Here is a 19,766-nt window from a genome sequence, read left to right as displayed (position 1 = left end):
ATCACTTGAACCCAGGAGGCAGAGGTTGCAGTGAGCCAAGATCACGCCACTGCACTCCAGCCTGGGCAACAACAGCGAAACTCCATCTCAAAAAAAAAAAAGAAAAAAAGTGTTTATATTGAACTAGAAGCTTATTGTTAGTAGAATGAGTTCTAACTTGATTTCTCACATGTGAAATATTTGGTTATTCATTTTCCATCTTTCAAGGACGAAGTAGAACATTATTGTAATTTTTTAACTTATTTTATTTTTTTAAAATTTTATTTTATATATATTTTTTCAGACAGTCTCACTCTGTTACACAGGCGGGAGTGCAAGTGGCACAATCTTGGCTCACTACAACGTCCACCTCCCAGGCTCAAGTAATCCTCCTCTCAGCTTCCCAAGTACATGCACACCACATGCCTGGCTAATTTTTAGTATTTTTTGTAGAGATGGGATTTCACCATGTTGTCCAGGCTGGTCTCGAATTCCTGAGCTCAGGCAATCCACCTGCTTCAGCCTCCCAAAGTACTGGGATTATATGCATAAGGCACCACGCCTGGCCTTACTTTTTATTTTAAAGATGGGGTCTTGCTTATTGCCCAGGCTGGCATGCAGTAGTGTACAGCAGAGCTTCTAACTCCTGGGATCAAACGATCCTCCTGTCTCAGCCTCTGGAGTAACTAGTACTGTAGGTGCATGCCACCACACCTGGCTAAGAGAACGTTATTTTCAATGAGAGTATCTACCAACTCATAAAGATAGTCTTCCTCCACCCACATTTATTTCAACGGTCATAGAAAAAAAAAATCGGACTACCTAGATTCAAATCCCAGCTCTACACTAGCTATGTGGCTTTGCATATATCATTTAATTTCTCTGTGCTTCAACTTCCTCATCTATAAATTGAGAATAACAGTCCTACCTCATAGGGTTGTTGTAAAAATTAAACAAGTTAATATCCATGAAGCATCAGGCTCCATTCTATTGTTATTATCTAGTAGGAAATTAACAATAGATATTAGTTATTGTTATTGCATTTATTATTGCAAAGACTATTTATAGCTTAGCAGGTGATGAGTTCGCCAGCCTGAGTGCTCCAACCATGTGTCTGCTGCGTAATTTAAAAGTAGTGCTAAAACCTGAAGCTGGGCAATTCAGGGAAGCATAAACAGTTATTTTGAAGTATTCACATAGATCTTTTAAAGTCAGTTACGTTTTCATTTTTCCATTAGAATATATGAGATCTTTTTTTAATAGACCAGAGTTTTCCTCTATTTGTAATTTGTTTACATTTTTAATTTGAAGAAAGCAGTTTAAAAATTTAGAAAGGAATTTTAAATATTTGAAGTCTTCCAAACAGTAGTATAAGAAAAAAATTAAGGATTGTTTTGTAATCTTTCATAATTTTAGCCATTTATAAAACCCTGGCTTCCTAGTTTCTTCTGACTGAAACAGCCCTTTATAATTATTATTATTATATTGAAAGATTAATAATAAAAAGTATATACTACTGAAGATAAAGGGATTCTATTACTCTTTTAATAATTACTTATTTTTTAAATCGATTCTAATAAAAAGGTCCCTAAATGGGAGTTCTGACTCTGTCCCTAAAGTTATATAATCTTGACTAAATTACTTTAAAATGTTGTGTTTCGGACAGGCGTGGTAGCTCACGCCTGTAATCACAGCACTTTGGGAAGCCAAGGCAGGTGGATCACCTGAGGTCAGGAGTTCGAGACCAGCCTGATCAACATGGTAAAACCCCTTCTCTACCAAAAATACAAAAATTAGCCAGGCTTGGTGGTGGGCACCTATAATCTCAGCTACTCAGGAGGCTGAGGCAGGAGAATCAGTTGAACCTGGGAGATAGAGGTTGCAGTGAGCCGAGATCACACCACTGTACTCCAGCCTGGGCAATAAGACCAAAACTCCATCTCAAAAAAAAAAGAAAAAAAAAAAAAATTTGTGTTTCAGTTACCTCGTTTGTAAAATAAGGACTTAGCCTAGTGATCTCTAGATAAATGTATCTGATCCTATAACAAGGTCTCCCCCATCAACCCACTTTCAATAGCACAGCTAAGCAATACTGACGTCGAACCTTACCTGAGGTCTTTGTCACCCCAGCAACTGCAAAAGACCACCTGCTCACACATATTCCAAGATAAGACCTGTCTCCCTCCTTCTTCATGAATTCCTTGACTCACCTTACTTACTTGCCTCTACAAAACCCCAGGTGTTTTTTTGTTTGTTTGTTTTGTTTTGTTTTGTTTTTTAAGACAGAGTCTCCCTCTGTTGCCCTGGAGTGCAGTGGCGCAGTCTCAGCTCACTGCAACCTTCGCCTCTCGAGTTCAAGTGATTCTCAACCTCCCAAATAGCTGGGATTACAGGCGCGCGCCACCACATTCAGTTTATTTTTGTATTTTTTACTAGAGACAGGATTTCACCATCTTGGCCAGGCTGGTCTCGAACTTCTGACCTCAAGTGATCCGTCCACCTCGGCCTCCCAAAGTGCTGGGATTACAGGCATGAGCCACCATGCCCGTCCAGAAACTGCTCATTAATGAGCATTTTTCCCTATTGCAATCACCTAAATAAAATCATCTCCTTAATTGTTCAGTACATTTTGTTTTTCAAAATATTATTAAATTCCAAGGCTAAATTTCCAAAATGGGAGGTAAAGGAGGGAGGAGGGCTTATTTACTCTAAAAATTAAAATAAATAAAACTTCAGGTCAAGGTTTACTTAGGGGTACACTTACTATATTATAATTGTTCCATGAACTTTTTAAGTGCAGGAATATTGATGAGGTTGTGGAAATAACATACAAATGAAGTTCTGACTCCTTTTTCTCTAAATTTGAGTTGCTCTGCGAAGGGGAATCTAGGAGGGAATTTCCTAAGTAAAACTCATTTCCGTTCCCACTGCACTTGAAAGGAATTTCACTTATGGAGTTGTTGTGATCTGGAAGTCCCTGGGGTTCTTTTGTGTTTGTTGTGCAAGATGGCTCGCTGACAGCCTTGCCAGTTGCTGGTGCAGACTGAGAGCTCCTCCTGGAGGGGGAAGGTAGGGGTCGAAAGGCACCTTGGCCATGAAGGGACAGCTTTTGGACGCCTGGACGCGGACAGAGAGTTGAGTTCTTGGACGGTGTACTGCTCTCCTGCTGGTCCCTGTCAGGTAGAATTTAGTGTTAAACATGACATGCAAAATTGCACAGTAAGCAACAAAGAGAACTGGTAGTTTAAGACTCTGAACACAAATGTTTTCTCACAAAAGGAATGCTCGTTAAAACAAGGAAGTCATTTCACCTCGCTGGTAATAACCCATTGACTAGAGGAGATATGATACTGCAATCTTTTGGTATACTTTTCTGTTTTCAGAAATAAACTGTATTTCTGAAATACATTTTGTTTCATATAATGAAGCACTTTGTATATTGAAAGCATTGTGCCTGTCCTTCATGGAGCCCTGATATTTCCACTGAAAGGACTTTTTCATTCTAGTTTTGAAACCTAATTGTCCTTTAATTGTACATTGCTAATGGATCCAATAAAGAAAAAACTATTCAAATAGGGATATGAAGAGAGGGGTTTTGTTTGTTTATTTGTTTGTTTGAAACAGGGTCTCACTCTATCACCCAGGCTGGAGTACTGTGGTACGATCTGGGCTCACTGTAACTGCCACCTCCCAGGCTCATGTGATCCTCCCACCTCAGCCTCCTGACTAGCTGGGACCACAGGTTCGTGCCACTGTGGCCAGCTAATTTTTGTATTCTTTTGCAGTGATGGGGTGTCACTATGTTGCCCAGGTTGGTCTCAAACTCCTGGGCTCAAGTGATCTGCCCACCTCCAGCTCCATCTCCCAAAGTACTGGGATTACAGCCCTGTGCCACTGTGCCTGGCCTGAGATTTTTTTTAAATGGTGTTTTCTTTAATTCCCCTCCTGCTAATACTCTTCTGATTTTCCCAATAGCATCAGCACTTTTTTCAGAATCAATGCTGTGTCCTTTACCTTCCCTATTCTCTCCAGCAGACCATGACCTTTCTTTACTTTGCTGCACAAGGAAACACATTAAGGAAGCTTAGAAGTTGCAGAGTTTGGTGAGACCTAAATTCCAATCCTGGCTCTGCCACTTAATGGTTATGTGACCTTTGTTAAACAAAGTTTATGAGAGGCCATTGTTTTCAACTAGCCTCCTGCGTGAGGCCCCAGCAGAACAGACCAAAACAGAAGGGAGTCCCTTGTGCTTAGTACCAGTAATCAAACTGAACTTGGAAACTGACCAGCTTTCCAGAAAAACAGATTCCAGTCAACCTAAGTCAATAATGAAGTAGTGTCCTCTGTTTTAACCCTCTAAGAACAGTAGCTTTGAAACAAGTAATCCAATTTTTGTCTCGTTTCAGCTTGCTTCAGCCTTTCTCTGCCTATAAAGTCAACCTCCTCTGCTCAGCTTTTCAGACCATTTCTCCCAATTCTAGAATCACAAATAAAACCAAATCTATGCTTATTTTGTCTTTGACATCTTAGTGGACCTAGGACTTCATTTCCTAATTTTAAAATAGAAACAATAATAGCACCCATCTCATAAGGTTTCTGTGAGGATACATGCAATGAGTTTGCAAAACTGGAAACAATATGTGCAAGCTATTACTATTACCCTATATTGCCTTGAGTTGATGGTTTATCTTTTTTTTTATTTCAATAATTTTGGGGGAAAGTTTATCCTTTTACATTAAGTTATCTTCTCTCTCCCATGAGATTAGAACCGCTACGATAGTAGAAAACTACTTTGTTTTGTAGAGATGAGGGTCTCACTACATTGCCCAGGCTGGACTTAAACTCCTGTCCTCAAGTGATCCTCCTGCCTCAGTCTCCCAAATTGCTGGGGTTGCAGGCATGAGCCTCTGTTCCCAGCTTGAAATCTCTCTTTCATTTTTATAAACTTAAAACTTTTTTGTAGAGATGGGGTCTCACTATGTTGCCAGGGCTGGTCTCAAGCTCCTGGGTTCAAGCAATCCCCCTGTCTCAGCCTCCCAAAGTGCTGGGATTACAGCTGTGAGCCACTGTACCCTGCCCCAGCCTACGGTTTCTTAAGTGGAATATTTAACTCATTTATTTTTTAACCTCTCTTATTTCTTGGTGAATACAGTAAAATTTATAAATATAGCTTTAGAGCAGACCTCTAAAGTCTGCTTTAGCTCAATTGCATGTACTTTGATATGTATTGTCATTAAGTTCTAAGTATCTTTTAATTTCCTTTTTTTCAGCAGTTTGATCATGATGTGTTTGGATGTGGAATTTTTTTGAGTTTATCTTTTTTGAGGTTCACTGAGTTTCTTGAACCTATAAGTGTATGTCTTTTGCCAAATTTGGAGAATTTTCTGTCATTATTCCTCCAAATACTTTTTCTTTTCATTAATTTTTTTACATTTAATTAATTAATTAATTACTTTTTTTTAGAGACAGAGTCTCACTATGTTACCCACACTGGTTTTGAACTCCTGGGCTCAAGCAATCCTCCTGCCTAGGCCTCCCAAAGTGCTAGGATTACAGGCATGAGCCATTGTGCCTGGCTATTTTTCTGCACTATACTTTTTCTCCTCTGCTTCCAAGACTCTGAAGACATGAATACTAGATCTTTCATACTGCCACACAGTCCCCTGAGATTCTGTTTGTCTTTTCCTTCAATCTTTATTCTCTTTTGCTCAGACTAGATAATTTCTGTTCATCTATCTTCAAATTCAATGACTTTCCTCTGTCATCTCCATTCCAGCTATTGAGCCATTCAGTGAATTTTTAAAATTTCAGCTATTGCAGTATGTTTTTCATTCTAAACTTTCCATTTGGTCCCTTTTTTATGTCTTCTGTTTCTCGCTGAGACTTTCTGTCTTTCCATTTGCTTCAAAGGGGTTCATAATTATTTCTTGGAGCATGGTTATAATAGTTGCCTTAAAGTCTTTGGTTGGGCCAGGCATGGTGGCTTATTTCTGTAATCCCAGTACTTTGGGAGGCTGAAGTGGGAGGATCACTTGAGGCCCAGGAGTTCAAGACCAACCTGGCCAACACAGCAAGGCCCCATTTCTATTAATAAAGAAAAAAAAAAATCTTTTGTACTTCAAACATCTGTGTCATCTTGGGATTATTATCTGTTGTCCTTCGTAAAATGTTGAAATTTTCCTAGCTCTCCAAATGTCAAGCAATTTTTATTGCATCTGGGACATTTTGAATATTATGTGATTCTGGGTCTTACTTAAATTCTATGGAGAAGATTGATTTTTTCAAAAATCAGGCAGTCAATTGTTGTATGTATTCCATTCAGGATTTTTACTTGCATTCAGTGGGAAAAGTGGAGGAAAGTGTGCTTACTCCAACCTGATCTGAATCAAAACCTTCTTGATTAATTTTATTAATATCAAAATTAAAATGATATTCAATAAAGACACCACATAGATAAAGCTAACAGATAGCTAACAAAATGGGAGGTGATATTCGGAATGTCTAAAAACAACAAGCAGATTAATATATAGAATGTACCAAACAATTCTGCTCCTGACTATACATGCAGTGAAAATTTTCAAACAGGTATATAAACGGAAGGTAGGGAGGGACAAAAAGGAAAAGAAGATAGGAATAAAAGGATGGAGGAGAGTAAAGAGGAGAGGAAGAAAGTATATTGATTCTATCTCAATGCTCAATAATTTTTTTATATTTTTATACATATTTGTTAACAGTAATAAACTGAGAAAATTATATTAATATGTAAGAGAATATATCACTGGGCATGGTGACTCGTGCCTGTAATCCTGGCACTTTGGGAGGCTGAGGTGGGCGGATTGTTTGAGACCAGGAGTTCAAGACCAGCCTGACCAACATGGCAAAACCCCGTCTTTACTAAAAATACAAAAATTAGCTGGGTGTGGTGCCACATGCCTATAATCCCAGCTACTTGGGAGGCTGATGCACGAGAATCGACCGAACCTGGGAGGTGGAGGTTGCAATGAGATCGCACCACTGCACTCCAGCCTGGGTGACAGGGCGAGACTCTGCCTCAAAAAGAAAACACAAAAAATTAGCCAGGCATGGTAGCATGCGCCTGTAGTCCCAGCTACTTGGGGGACTGCAGTGGGAGGATCACTTGAGCCCAGGAGGTTGAGGCTGCAGTGAGCTGAAATCTTGCCGCTGCACTCCAGCCTGGGTGACAAAGTGAGACCCTATCTGGGAAAAAAAAAAAAGAGAGTATATCTATCTAATATTTTCAGTTTATTTTGAGAAATATCAAGAAATAAAGACTTAGAACAAATATTGAAGTCTTTGAATCTTTACTCTTGAGTTTCTAAACACCCTGGATTCATACATTTACACACATAGTATATTTACATAAACACAGGACTTGGTCCTATAATAGAACTAGAACAATCTATTGTATAAGAAATTCTTAGAAAATTAAGAATGGTACCTCATGCCATATTATTGCACAACAGCATTTTTATTTTTTAAATAACACAGTATTACTAGTGAGAGTAGAAAAAGAAGAAAGCCCCCCACGGGCTTGATCAAAGATTCTGAGGATGCTGAATAGTGATTATTCTGTGACAGACTTACTGATCATCAGCAGTAACAAAAGAGCTACGTTTGATAATAATACAGACTCACTATGTGCCACACAGAGTTTAAGTACCTTATATGTACATGATTTAGCCCTTACATGTCATGCCTGTGGGATAGGTACTATTATGAGCCCTTCCACCTATGAGAAGAGTCAAGCCCGGAAAGATTAAATAGCTAGCTTAAGGCAGAGTCAGGATTTGAAGTAGCTCCAGAGCCTGTATGTTTAACTACTATGAGAGATGAATATGCGAGAGGTATTTAAAGGCCTGTTGTTTACTATTACCCTGAAAAGTAATCATACACACTTTATGTAAGTCTGATGTTCCAAGGTAACAACATCCGTCTTGTGACCTGCAGCTTCTCATCATAAGGCCTAAAACATGGCACCTAGGAGATGCTTCAAATCTCTGTACATGATAACGTCCTTTAGTCCTCTACTTAGTGTTTTCTATCCCACCCTGCCTTTTGTTTAGGCTTCTGACTCAAATGTTTAATTACGGAGATGACCGTGCTAGAAAACTATGGGACAGTAGACCCAGCTCCCTCTTCACCCTCTTTGTTTGGAAACTACTTCTCTACACACAGAGCACACAGAAGCTGCCATGTTTTTATTTTTATTTATTTATTTATTTATTTATTTTGAGACAGAGTCTTGCTCTATGCCCCAGGCTGGAGTGCAGTGGCGCGATCTCGGCTCACTGCAAGCTCCGCCCCCCCGGGTTCACGCCATTCTCCTGCCTCAGCCTCCCGAGTAGCTGGGACTATAGGCCCCCGCCACCTCGCCCGGCTAATTTTCTTGTATTTTTAGTAGAGACGCGGTTTCACCGTGTTAGCCAGGGTGGTCTCGATCTCCTGACCTCGTGATCCGCCCGTCTCGGCCTCCCAAAGTGCTGGGATTACAGGCTTGAGCCACCGCGCCCGGCCCCGCTGCCGTGTTTTTAAAGACCCTGATCTGTTGGCTGTGATGAACATTTTTCAGCAGTGTGTCATTTACTCAAGCTGGGCAACCAGAGACTTTCTTCAGGATTTAAAAATTCAATATAAGAAAGTGGGTGAGTTAGCCTTTGTCTGGTGGGTGGAAGCTGTAAAATGTGAATTTAAGACAGTCAGTGACTCATTTGCTGCCCCATGGAGGATGTGGTGTTCAGGGAGAGAAGATGCAATTGACAAACAAACATCAGAGGAGACAGGGACCGAGTCCTGGGACACTCAAGCCCCCAGTTCCAGCTGTGTCTAAATTCCGTTCTTACCATTCCTACGTTCCCAGGGTTCCATTTCTGAATTTTACTAAGTATTAATACCTTTAAAATAGAACACAGAGCCCAGCAATTCGAATATGCCAGATTAGACTGACAGATAGGTCTATGTCTATGTCTATATCTTTATATATTTCCATTTCTAAATATATCCGTTGAATGAATACTGAATTTCATGAGTTGACCCAGTAATTCCTATAAATTCCCTTTTTAAACCTAAAATGCATTTCTGTCACTTTTAACAGAGTTTTAACCTCCACAGTAACCTAAAACAACTACTGCAAACATTTACTCTTTTTTTTTTTTTGCCAAGACAGGGTCTTACTCTGTCACCCAGGCTGGAATGCAGTGGTGTGAGTAGCTTGGACTAGAGGGACATGCCACCAGCCCAGCTAATTGTTGCTTTTTTTTTTTTTTTTTTTTTTAAGAGATGGGGTTTCTCCATGTTGCTCAGGCCGGTCTTGAACTCCTGCGCTCAAACAGTCTACCCACCTTGGCCTCCCAAAGTGCTGGTATTACAGGCGTGAGCCATCACGCTCAGCTGCAAACATGAACTAAAAACCTCTTTTATTTTTCTAATTTGGAGGAAAACAATGGAACTCTCAAAGTATCCTAGAAATGTGGGGAATTACATGCTGAAATGAAGACTTCAGTCTGGGAGCATGTGGCTGCCTATTCCTAGAACTGCCCCTCCCTCAATCCTTCCAATTACAGAGACCATGTTAAGAATTTCACTCAGTGCCCTGCTACAAAGCAGAGCCCTCCCCCGAGAAGCTCATAAGTCACATTCTTCAGGGCAATATTGGAAATACATCAACTCTGCCCAAACATGGCTTATTATTACATGGATTTAGAGCAAATCGCACTCCCACAAGCCAATATTATGCAAGCCAGGCTACATTGTAAAGAATATGATTATTCATTCAACAAATATTAAGCACCTAGTATGTACCAAGCACTGGGCCAACACTAGGAATATATCAGTGCACAAGAATATCTAGGTCCCAGCTCTCATGGAGCTTGCATTCTAGTGGGAAGACAGACAGTAAGCAATGCACATGTAGTTATAACTTATGAAAGTGCAATGAAATCAACAAAGCAGTTTGATAAAGAAAACCTGTGTGTGTTGACGGGTGGCATACTTCAAACTAGGTGATCAAGCAAGACCTCTCTGGGATGCAGACATTTAAGCTAAGATCTGAAGGATGAGAAAGAGTGAGCCATGTGAAAAGCAATGTTAAGAGGGGTAAGAAATTCAAAGGTCTGAGCTGGAAAGAGTTTGCAGTGCTCTATTGAGATGAGTGAGAGAAGTAAGAGATCAAGCTGGAGTGGCAGGCAATGGCCAGGTCTTGCAGGGATGTCTAAATGTGTTAAAAGGTTTATTTGCTGCGCCGTGGAATACCACTGAAAGGTTTTAAGCAAGAAAGGAACATTTGGAAAAGATCATTTTGGCTTTAAGGTGGATAATGGATTCAGGCAGAGGCAGGCAGCTGCTGAGAATGGAGGTGGAGGGTGTAGTTACAGATGTTGCAGAAGTGATGAGAGATGATAGTGGGGTTTTAGCTGTGGAGATAGAAGTTGATGGGTGAGTTAGATACAAATTATGAACTCTGGAGTTCCAATACTCCAGGGGAAGATTGATGTCGTTGTAGATTATTTAGGCCAGCAATTCTCAAACCTTGGTAGCTAGCTAACAGAATCATCTAGGTAGCTACGAAAAACAGACAACTGAACCCTGCCCCTAAAGCTGAGGATTCAACAGCCTGGAGTAGAGTCTAGGAGTCTGTACTCTCCATGAGCCCTTGGGAGATTCTTATACGTGGCCAAAATAGAAATAAACATGAACTTTTCCCATTATTCCAAGTCAGCTTTATTTCCACACCCCAGAAGATCTAGGCTAAGTCCTCACATCGCCTAGTCAGCATATATTAAGAGTGTAGACTAATCTCAAAGCAGTAACACCACATTAAGCAGCAGCAGTGGAGCTGGGCATAGTGGCGCACGCCTGTAATCCCAGCTACCTAGGAGGTCGAGGCTTTAGTGAGCCATAATCTCACCGCTGTACTCCAGCCTAGGCAGTCAGAACCTGTCTCAAAAAAGAAATAAAAGAAGAAGAGGAAGAAAAGAAGCAGCAGCAATGAGTATCCTAGATTCTAACTTTCTGGTAAGCAAATTCAAGCCCCTACAGTCTATTTAACTTTACACAGAAGGACTGCTGGGGGCAAATGAGATCTCATATTCAATTGACTTCTCTAACTAACCTTGTATGGGATATTTAACTTTGTTAAGAAAGTTTTCTAAAAGTGTGTGGTTTTGTCTTTGTAGAAAAGGCAGAATAGTACGCATACATGAATCTTTGATAATCGAGGTCCTTCTGAACTTCGGGATTATCTTCATTAATATAATCTGGAAATGAAATTGACGAGTTGGCCTGAAACAGCAGGCTCCCAAAGGCAAAAGCCAAAAGAAGGGGAGACTTTAGTGCCCCCACTCCCTGGGATCTCCAATAGTCTTCCCCTGAGTGAGCCAGTACAAATAAATATCTATGCCACATAAAAGCAATGTATTTGTGCCTGCTAAAGAAAAAAGAGTTTCAATCTACCCCACATAGACATACAGTCTAGGTAAATGAATTCCCTAACCTCCTCTATTGCTGCCCCAAAGATCTTTTTTATAGAAATTCCAGAACCATCACGGACTCCAGGAAGGATCTAACACCAGTCCAAATCCTCTTCTTTATATATGGGTATAAACCTAAAATTTTACTAGTTTTTTCTGCCTCCAGCCAAGATGGGACCCTATATACCCTCCCACCTGAAACAACCAAAAATTGGATAAAATATATGCAAAAATAGACTTCAGGACACTAGACACCAGGCAATGAAAGACAATGAGCCCTAGTAGATGGGAAATAATCAAGGTGAGACCTAACGATTGCCCCAGTTTACTGCCTTGAAAAAAGTCTCCAGGGCACAGTGTAGAGACGAGGGGGGTGATACATACTGATTGTGGTAATGGTTTCATGGGGAGATAGATATGATAAAACATATATGCACAGTTTATTGTGTGTCAATCATACCTCAGTAAAGCTGTTACAACAAAATTCTCCAAATAGAACTTTTTTCCTGGAGCTGCTGGCTTTCATGCCTGCTAAAATGGAAATCCCACCAAAGGAATAACCATTTTAAATCTGTATTATTAAATTATCACAAAGTGCCGGGCACGGTGACTCACGCTGGTAATCCCAGCACTTGGGACCACCACCAGCCGAGGCAGGTGGATTACAAGACCGGGAGTTCGAGACCAGCCTGACAAACAGGTGAAACCCCGTCTCTACCAAAAATACAAAAAAATTAGCCGGGTGTGGTGGCGGGTGCCTGCAATCCCAGCTAGTCAGGAGGCTGAGGCAGGAGAATCGCTTGAACCCGGGAGGCAGAGGTTGTGGTGAGCTGAGATCGAGCCACTGTACTCCAGCCTAGGTGACAAAGCTAGACTCCGCCAAAGAAAGAAAGAAAGAAAAGAAAGAGAGAGGAAGGAAGGAAGGAAGGAAGGAAGGAAGGAAGGAAGGAAGGAAGGAAGGAGGGAGGGAAGGAAGGAAGGAATTATCACAATGTGTTATCAGTAAAAACCCAAACATAAAATTTACGGGAAGAGCAAGGATGCTTGCTAGGTGGTGTGGTTTGAATATTTGTCTCCTCCAAAACTTACATTGAAGTTTAATCCCCAGTATGGCAGTATTGAGAGGTGGGGCCTTTAAGAGGTGACTGGGTAGTGAGGGTTCTGCCTTCATAAATGGATGAATCAATTCATGGATAAGTGGGTTAATGTGTTATCATGGGGATGGAACTGGCTTTATAAGAAGAAGTAGACAGACAACTTGAGCTTGCATGCCCAGTCCTCTCGCCATGTGATGTCCTGCACAGCCTAGGAACTCTGCTGAGTGTCCCCACCAGCAAGAAGGCTCTCAGCAGATACAACTCCTTGACCTTGGCCTTCTCAGTGTCCATAACTGTTAGAAATACATTCTTTTCCTTATAAATTAACCAGTTTCAGGTATTCTGTTATATACAACAGAAAACAGACTGAGATACTAGGGAAGGCTAGAGAGAAGACAGCACAGAGAAGGGAGAAAGAGCACAGAATGGGAGAAATGGAAACAAATCTTGACCATTTGACAAGTGTGTTGAGAGCTGGAAGTAGCCAGGTAGTTCCATGAAAATGCATGGTGACCATGGCACATATTTACCTATGTAACAAATCTGCACCTCCTGCACACGTATCTCAGAACTTAACATAAATAAAGTAACATTTTTTAAAAAGAAAATATGTAGTGGTGTTTTTTAGTTGCCACAATAAATGGGGAGCATTACTGGCACTTAGTGGACAAAAGCCAGGGAAGCTGAAGTTTCACAGTGTGTGGCCCCATTCTGCACAAGTACAAATGGTACCACACAAATGCCAGCAGCACCCCTTAAGAAATCTGGTGAAAGGAATTCAGCTACACAGGCTGTTGGTTCCTTCTCCAGTGCCAGCATTTTAAAGGGGTCTCCATGCGCATTTTAAGCTATGGTTTGCAATGCTAAATAGAACACATTAGACAACTCTGTCTTGGTAAATTTTTTGATGTTTAGCTTCAAATATAATCAGACCCTCCAAAGCCCTGAGAACTCTGACAGGAACACTATAGCTAACTCCTTAACCTTGAACTTAAACATCTTTAAGAACATTAGTTACTGTGGCCACTGTCCAACAATTTTCTTATCCAGAATAATTGGCCCTAAGGTTAAAATTCTACAAAGCAAATTTGCAATGTGTTTAGGAAAAAGAAACTTCCTAAGCTTTTTTTTTTTTTTTGTAAGAAAGGAAGTTAAATTAATAATGAAATTTAGGTTTGGAAGAGAACTCATAGGTCCTCTTGCTCAAACTGGGAGATAGGGTGAGAATGACAGAAAGGGCAGTGAGAAAAGGTCCCTCCCCAGCGAGTTAAGAAACACAGCATGGCCCACCACGGGTTTGTGAATATCCCCAGGTAGGAGTTCGCTTTTTCTGAACAGCATTTTGCAATGCTTTTCTAATCTGGATATTTCCCCTTGCTATGACCTGTCTTTCTAGGATCCAATTCCTATTAATTTTCCCTATGCCTCTATATCCCTTGACTGGCAGCTCCCAGAATCCTACAATCCCTTCTAATATCTAAATAGAGAAAGTGTATAACAGTATCACACTTTGGCCAGGCACGGTGGCTCACGCCTGTAATCCAAGCACTTTGGGAGGTCAAGGCAGATGAATCACGAGGTCAGGAGTTCGAGGTCTGCCTGGCCAATGTGGTGAAGCCCTATCTGTACTTACAATACAAAAAGCAGCTGGGCATGGTGGCGGGCACCTGTAATCCCAGCTACTCGCGCGGCTGAGGCAGGAGAATCAGTTGAACCCGGGAGGCAGAGGTTGCAGTGAGCCAAAATCGAGCCACTGCACTCCAGCCTGGGCGTCAGTGCAAGACTCCATCTCAAAAAAAAAAAAAAAAAGAAAGAAAGAAAGAAAAAAAACAGTATCATTCTTTAACTTATGCAACTTTATGCAACTTAAGAAACTCCTTTTTTTTTTTTTGTCCAGGTGCGGTGGCTCACGCTGTAATCCCAACACTGGGAGGCTAAGGTCAGCAGATCACTTGAGGTCAAGAGTTCAGTATCAGCCCTGTCAACATGGCAAAACCCCATCTCTATTAAAAATACAAAAAATTAGACAGGCATGGTGGTGGGCGCCTGTGATCGCAGATACTCAGGAAACTGAAGCAAGAAAATTGCTTGAACCTGGGAGGCAGAGGTTGCAGTGAGCAGAGATCACACCACTGCACTCCAGCCTGGGTGACAGAGCAAGACTCAGTCTCAAAAAAACAAAAACAGACAAACAAAAACCACGATTCCTTTTCCTCCTTTTTAAATTTTCCCAGACTTCTTTCCCACCTTCCAGACTGAAATTTCAACTGCCAGATGAACTTCTTCGCCAGATAAGCCCAGTAGGACCTCAAGCTTAACCTATTTAAACCAGTACTTGAGCGTAATCCCTTCTGACATCCTTATTTCTTTGAAGGGCATCATTATTCAGTCACCCCAGCTGGAAACCACAGTAGTTTCTCTTTCCATCTCTCCTGTTTCAACTAAATGTTAGTACTGTGGATTCTGCCTATGAAATGTCTCTTCCATCCATCCCATTTTCTTTATTCTTGCTACCACTACCCCAGTTCACATTCTAATGACTTTCCACCAATCTCTGGTCTTTCCCCACTTCAATCCATTTTAAGCACAATCGTCGGATTATTTTTCTGTAGTAATGGTTTTTATATCATTCTCATGGTCAAAACCTTCAATAGTTTTTTCATATCCTGTGAAATGAAATGTAAAGTCTTCATCTGGACTTTTAAGATCCTCCAAAGTATGGGCCCCATTTCATTTTCAGGTCCTATTTTCAATCCCACGGGGCTAACATATGTTGCATATCTTTCCTGCCTGGATCTCCTCTTCCACTGTTCCTCCAACTGCAGTGTTCCCATCTCCAGGCACCCTATTCCTTTACCAACTGTCACCAGGCATCTTGACGTCTCCCCACAACTGAATATCATCTGTCTCCTCTTTAAATCTCTTTGCAAATTGCTCAGACTCATTAAGGACACTGAGCATGTGGACTATGCATTTTCTTTATTTGTGCAAATGCTGTATATCTTGGTTAGAATCGGCTTCTCAAGGGCAGGATCTATGACTTACTCATCTTTGTATCCATTATAGGGTCTAACATAGTATCCTACACAGAACTAGACTTCAACAGATGTTTTTGAATTTACTTTTAATGAATTATTTATATTGTGACATCTATATGTTCAGTAATATATAGAAAATTAGAAAAACTATACTATTTAACTGATTTGAATTGAGAAAAAGTTCTCTCAAAAATACTTTCTTCCTTATTGCATACATAAGTTTAACAGAACTCAGTCCAAAGCCATTAGTAGAGAAAAAAAATTAAGAAAAACAAGTTGCAATGTAAAAATGTTTTGATTAGCAAGTTAAACACATACTCCAAACAACAATCTCACCTGAGAAGAGATTCATTCAGGCTTCTGGGCTCTTTGATTCTCCAAAAGGCAAGGCCATTCTTTTCTTCCTTGACTTAAAAAAAAATAGTTATTTGGTCATTAATTAAATAATTTGATTGAGATTATGAAGAAGACCTAGTCACACATACTGATTGAATGACTGTTCATAAATCCTCACAAAAATTGTAAGTCCAAAATTGTAAGCTGGGTAGCATGATGGAGCAAAAAGAACTTTGGCGGCCGGGCGCGGTGGCTCACGCCTGTAATCCCAGCACTTTGGGAGGCCGAGGCGGGCGGATCACGAGGTCAGGAGATCGAGACCATCCTGGCTAACACGGTGAAACCCCGTCTCTACTAAAAATGCAAAAAATTAGCCGGGCGAGGCGGCGGGTGCCGTAGTCTCAGCTACTCGGGAGGCTGAGGCAGGAGAATGGCGTGAACCCGGGAGGCGGAGCTTGCAGTGAGCCGAGATCGCGCCATTGCACTCCAGCCTGGGCGACTAAGCGAGACTCTGTCTCAAAAAAAAAAAAAAAAAAAAGAACTTTGGCTTGACATGAACATGTCCTTAGACAAGCACAGTGGCTCACACCTGTAATACCAACATTTTAGGAGGCTGAAGTGGGAGGATAACTTGAGCTCATGAGTTCAAGACCAGCCAGGGCAACATAGTGAGATGTCATCTCTACAAAAAATAGAAATATTAACTGAGTGTGGTAGTGTGCACCCGTAGTCCCAGCTACTTGGGAGGCTGAGGATGGAGGACCGCTTGAGCCTAGGTGGTTGAGGATGCAGTAGTGAGCTATGATCACACCACTGCACTCTAGCCTAGGTAACAGAGAAGACCCTGTCTCAAAAATAACAAATAAAAATAAAATGTAAAAGGTAGGGCCTTTTTGGAAGTGATTAAGTCACTAGGTTTCTGCCCTCATAAACAGGATTAGTACCCTTATAAAAGGTTGATGGGAGTGCCCTAGTCCCACTGCCCCTCCCATCATGTGAGGACAAAGGATTTCTTCCTTCTGCCATGTGAGGATGCAGCAAGAAGTTTCCATCTCTGAAGCAGAGGGCAGCCCTCACCAGACACTGAGTCTGCTGGTGACTAGATCTTGGACTTCCAGCCTCCAGAACTGTGAGAAATAAATTTCTGTTGTTTATAAATTACCTAGTCTAAGGTATTTTGTTATAGCAGCAGGTGCAGGATAAGACAGTGGTCTGCTGTTATTCTATCTTTCCAACCTCTCCCTTTTTTGAAGAATTGCTCTCTTCCTATAGTTACCATGAGGGTCCTCATCCTTAAATTTAAAAAAAAAAAAAGACTTTGCTCCTTCCGTGAAACAAATGATGCTTAAGTTTCAGTGCCCCTGGCCGGGTGCGGTGGCTCACACTTGTAACTACAGCATTTTGGGAGGCTGAGGCAGACGGATCACTGGAGTTTGAGACCAGCCTGGCCAACATGGTGAAACCCAGTTTCTACTAAAAACACAAAAATAGCCAGGCGTGGTAGTGTGTGCCTGCAGTCCCAGCTACTCAGGAGGCTGAGACAGGAGAATCGCTTGAACCTGGGAGGCGGAGGTTGCAGTGACCCAAGATTGCACCACTGCACTTCAGCCTGGGCAAAAGAGTGAGACTCTATCTCAAAAAAAAAAAAAAAAAAAAAGTTTCAGTGCCCCTCAGTGCATGAGTTCCTTCCAAAGTCTTAGGAGAGACCCTAAAACTGTGTTAACATGGCCAGATGTTTTTATAAGAATTGCAAAGCGAATAATCCACCTCTTCAACCACAACAATTTAAGACCACAGGCTCTTCTTCCCACTTTGATTTTTCTTCCATCTCACTTCCTCTCTTGAGAGTGGCTGTAGGCACTTTGTGTTTGTAATTTCTTCTGTCCTGATTTCTTTGGAGTGCTGTGGGCATTGTATTTGTACAATGTAAAACAGACATCTTAGTTATTTCAAGGGGGGTGCTCTCCAAATTGTGTGAGTTTCAGTCCCCATAAAACCTAGATCCACTCGTGCCCTAGCCGTAGCTGATGGGTCTAGAGGTGGACTGCTGATCCAGTCTGGGCCAATCAATGTCTTGCCCCGGATTTGTGACATTTGTTCTTGAGAGACAGGTCTAGAAGTCTTTGGAGCTGGCTGGACCCTAGGAGAAGGTCCTGGCCAGGCTGCTCAGGCCGTGGAACAGGCACCTGGGTTCCTGGCCTTCCACTATTTGGCTCTTTTGTTTCCCTTTTGATTCCCTAGGAGACTCCAAAATCTCCCAACAAATTCCCCTTGACATCAAGATAGGCAGAATCAGTTTTTTCTATTTGGAATTTAAGAAACTTTAAGACCCCAATCAACACAATCACTTGTAAAAGTAGGCATTTCACAAATAATAGTACTAAATGTGATGCAAATAATGCCTTTGTACATTGCTGGAATTAAGTGGAAGCACTTATGACTCATCAATCAGACAGGTTTGAGCCCATCTCCTGCTTCAGATCACAAATTACAGAATGTCTAGGAGGTAAACCATTTGGTCCTGGTGATACAGCAATACCAACCCAGAGAGCAAGCAGCTTGGAGGAGAGCAGGAAATCTAGAGCACATCACTGCTGGCATGCTGGAAAGGAAGACGAGATCACCAAGGCTTATCTGTTAGGATGTTAGTGTTACCTGCACAATCATCCTGTAACAGTCTTAAGTTGTCTCTTAAACCTCATTCCATCCAATTCACTAACCAAACTTGAATTCTCTCTTTTTTGTGCAAGGTCATTAAAAAATTGAGAAAAAACAACTTTAGTCTTCACGTCCCTGCCTCTTTCTATGTTGGCTTTATTTTAATTATTTATTTATTTTTATTTGTTTGTTTGTTTGTTTACTGAGACAGAGTCTCACTCTGTCGCCCAGGCTGGAGTGCAGTGACACAATCTCGGTTCACTGTGGCCTCTGCCTCCCGGGCTCAAGCAATCCTCCCACCTCAGCCTCCTGAGTAGCTGGGATTACAGACGCCCACCACCATGCCCGGCTAATTTTTGTATTTTTAGTAGAGACAGGGTTTCACCACTTTGGCCAGGCTGGTCTCAAACTCCTGACCTCAAGTGATCCGCCCGGCTTGGCCTCCTAACGTGCTGGGATTCCAGGTGTGAGCCACCGTGCCCGGCCTATGTTAGCTTTAAATTTCACTTTGTAACAATGGTCTGGAGAATTAGGATCATCTGTGCTCTCCACTCAGAAATAAAATATAGTTCAATCTGTTTCTGTACTTGGTGGAAAGTCTGGTCTCCCGGACACCAAGGACCAGAGTCTGGCAGGTGTAAGGCAATAATGACAAGAGAGCCTGAGTGCAGGGTCATCTGCTGCTGTATTGTCTAGTGTGCATGTAGCAATTGACACCCTTCTTCAGTGGCTTGGTTATGAATTCCTTCAGTCATTTAGCATGATGCATATCTTATGGAATGCTTGGTAGTACGGGCCAGCTGAGGGCCATTTTTTAGAAGGGACACTACAAGAATGAGACATCTGCTTTCTCTGTTGCAAGAGGTTCAATTACATTCATAAAGTCCCATTCCTGTGGGGAAGATTGTCAAGCTTTCATATGTAAAAACTATCCATGAAACCTGAGAGATTCATCAGTTTCTTGTGCTTTTACTTTTGCCCCACATCACTGGTTTTAGAAAATCTCTAGGTTTTATATTTATTTTTAAAAATTACACACACATACATACAGTTGTCCCTCAGTATCCATGGAAAATTGGTTCTAGGATCTCCCCTGGAAACCAAAATCTGAGTATGCTCAAGTGCCTGATGGAAAATGGTATAGTATTTTCATACAACCTATGCATACCCTC

The 19,766-nt window shown here is 41.4% G+C and overlaps 1 protein-coding gene across 1 annotated transcript in view; it reads right to left on the bottom strand.

Moving 5' to 3' along the window:
- The window catches only part of LOC105534249 (chromosome unknown open reading frame, human C12orf56), a 126,416-nt gene that overhangs the window by 53,366 nt on the left and 53,284 nt on the right, over positions 1-19,766 (bottom strand). Inside the window, exons 4-5 of the mRNA XM_011972932.1 lie at positions 15,937-16,009; positions 2,744-3,152 (exon numbers count right to left, since the gene is read on the bottom strand). Coding sequence (XP_011828322.1) covers positions 2,744-3,152; positions 15,937-16,009 — 482 coding nt within the window. The remainder of the gene's footprint in view (positions 1-2,743; positions 3,153-15,936; positions 16,010-19,766) is intronic.

Source organism: Mandrillus leucophaeus, unplaced genomic scaffold (genome assembly GCF_000951045.1).
Source record: "Mandrillus leucophaeus isolate KB7577 unplaced genomic scaffold, Mleu.le_1.0 Scaffold132, whole genome shotgun sequence".
Taxonomy (NCBI): domain Eukaryota; kingdom Metazoa; phylum Chordata; class Mammalia; order Primates; family Cercopithecidae; genus Mandrillus; species Mandrillus leucophaeus.
The sequence above is the reverse complement of the archived record's forward strand: the minus strand, read 5'-3'. Positions and strand labels throughout refer to the sequence as shown.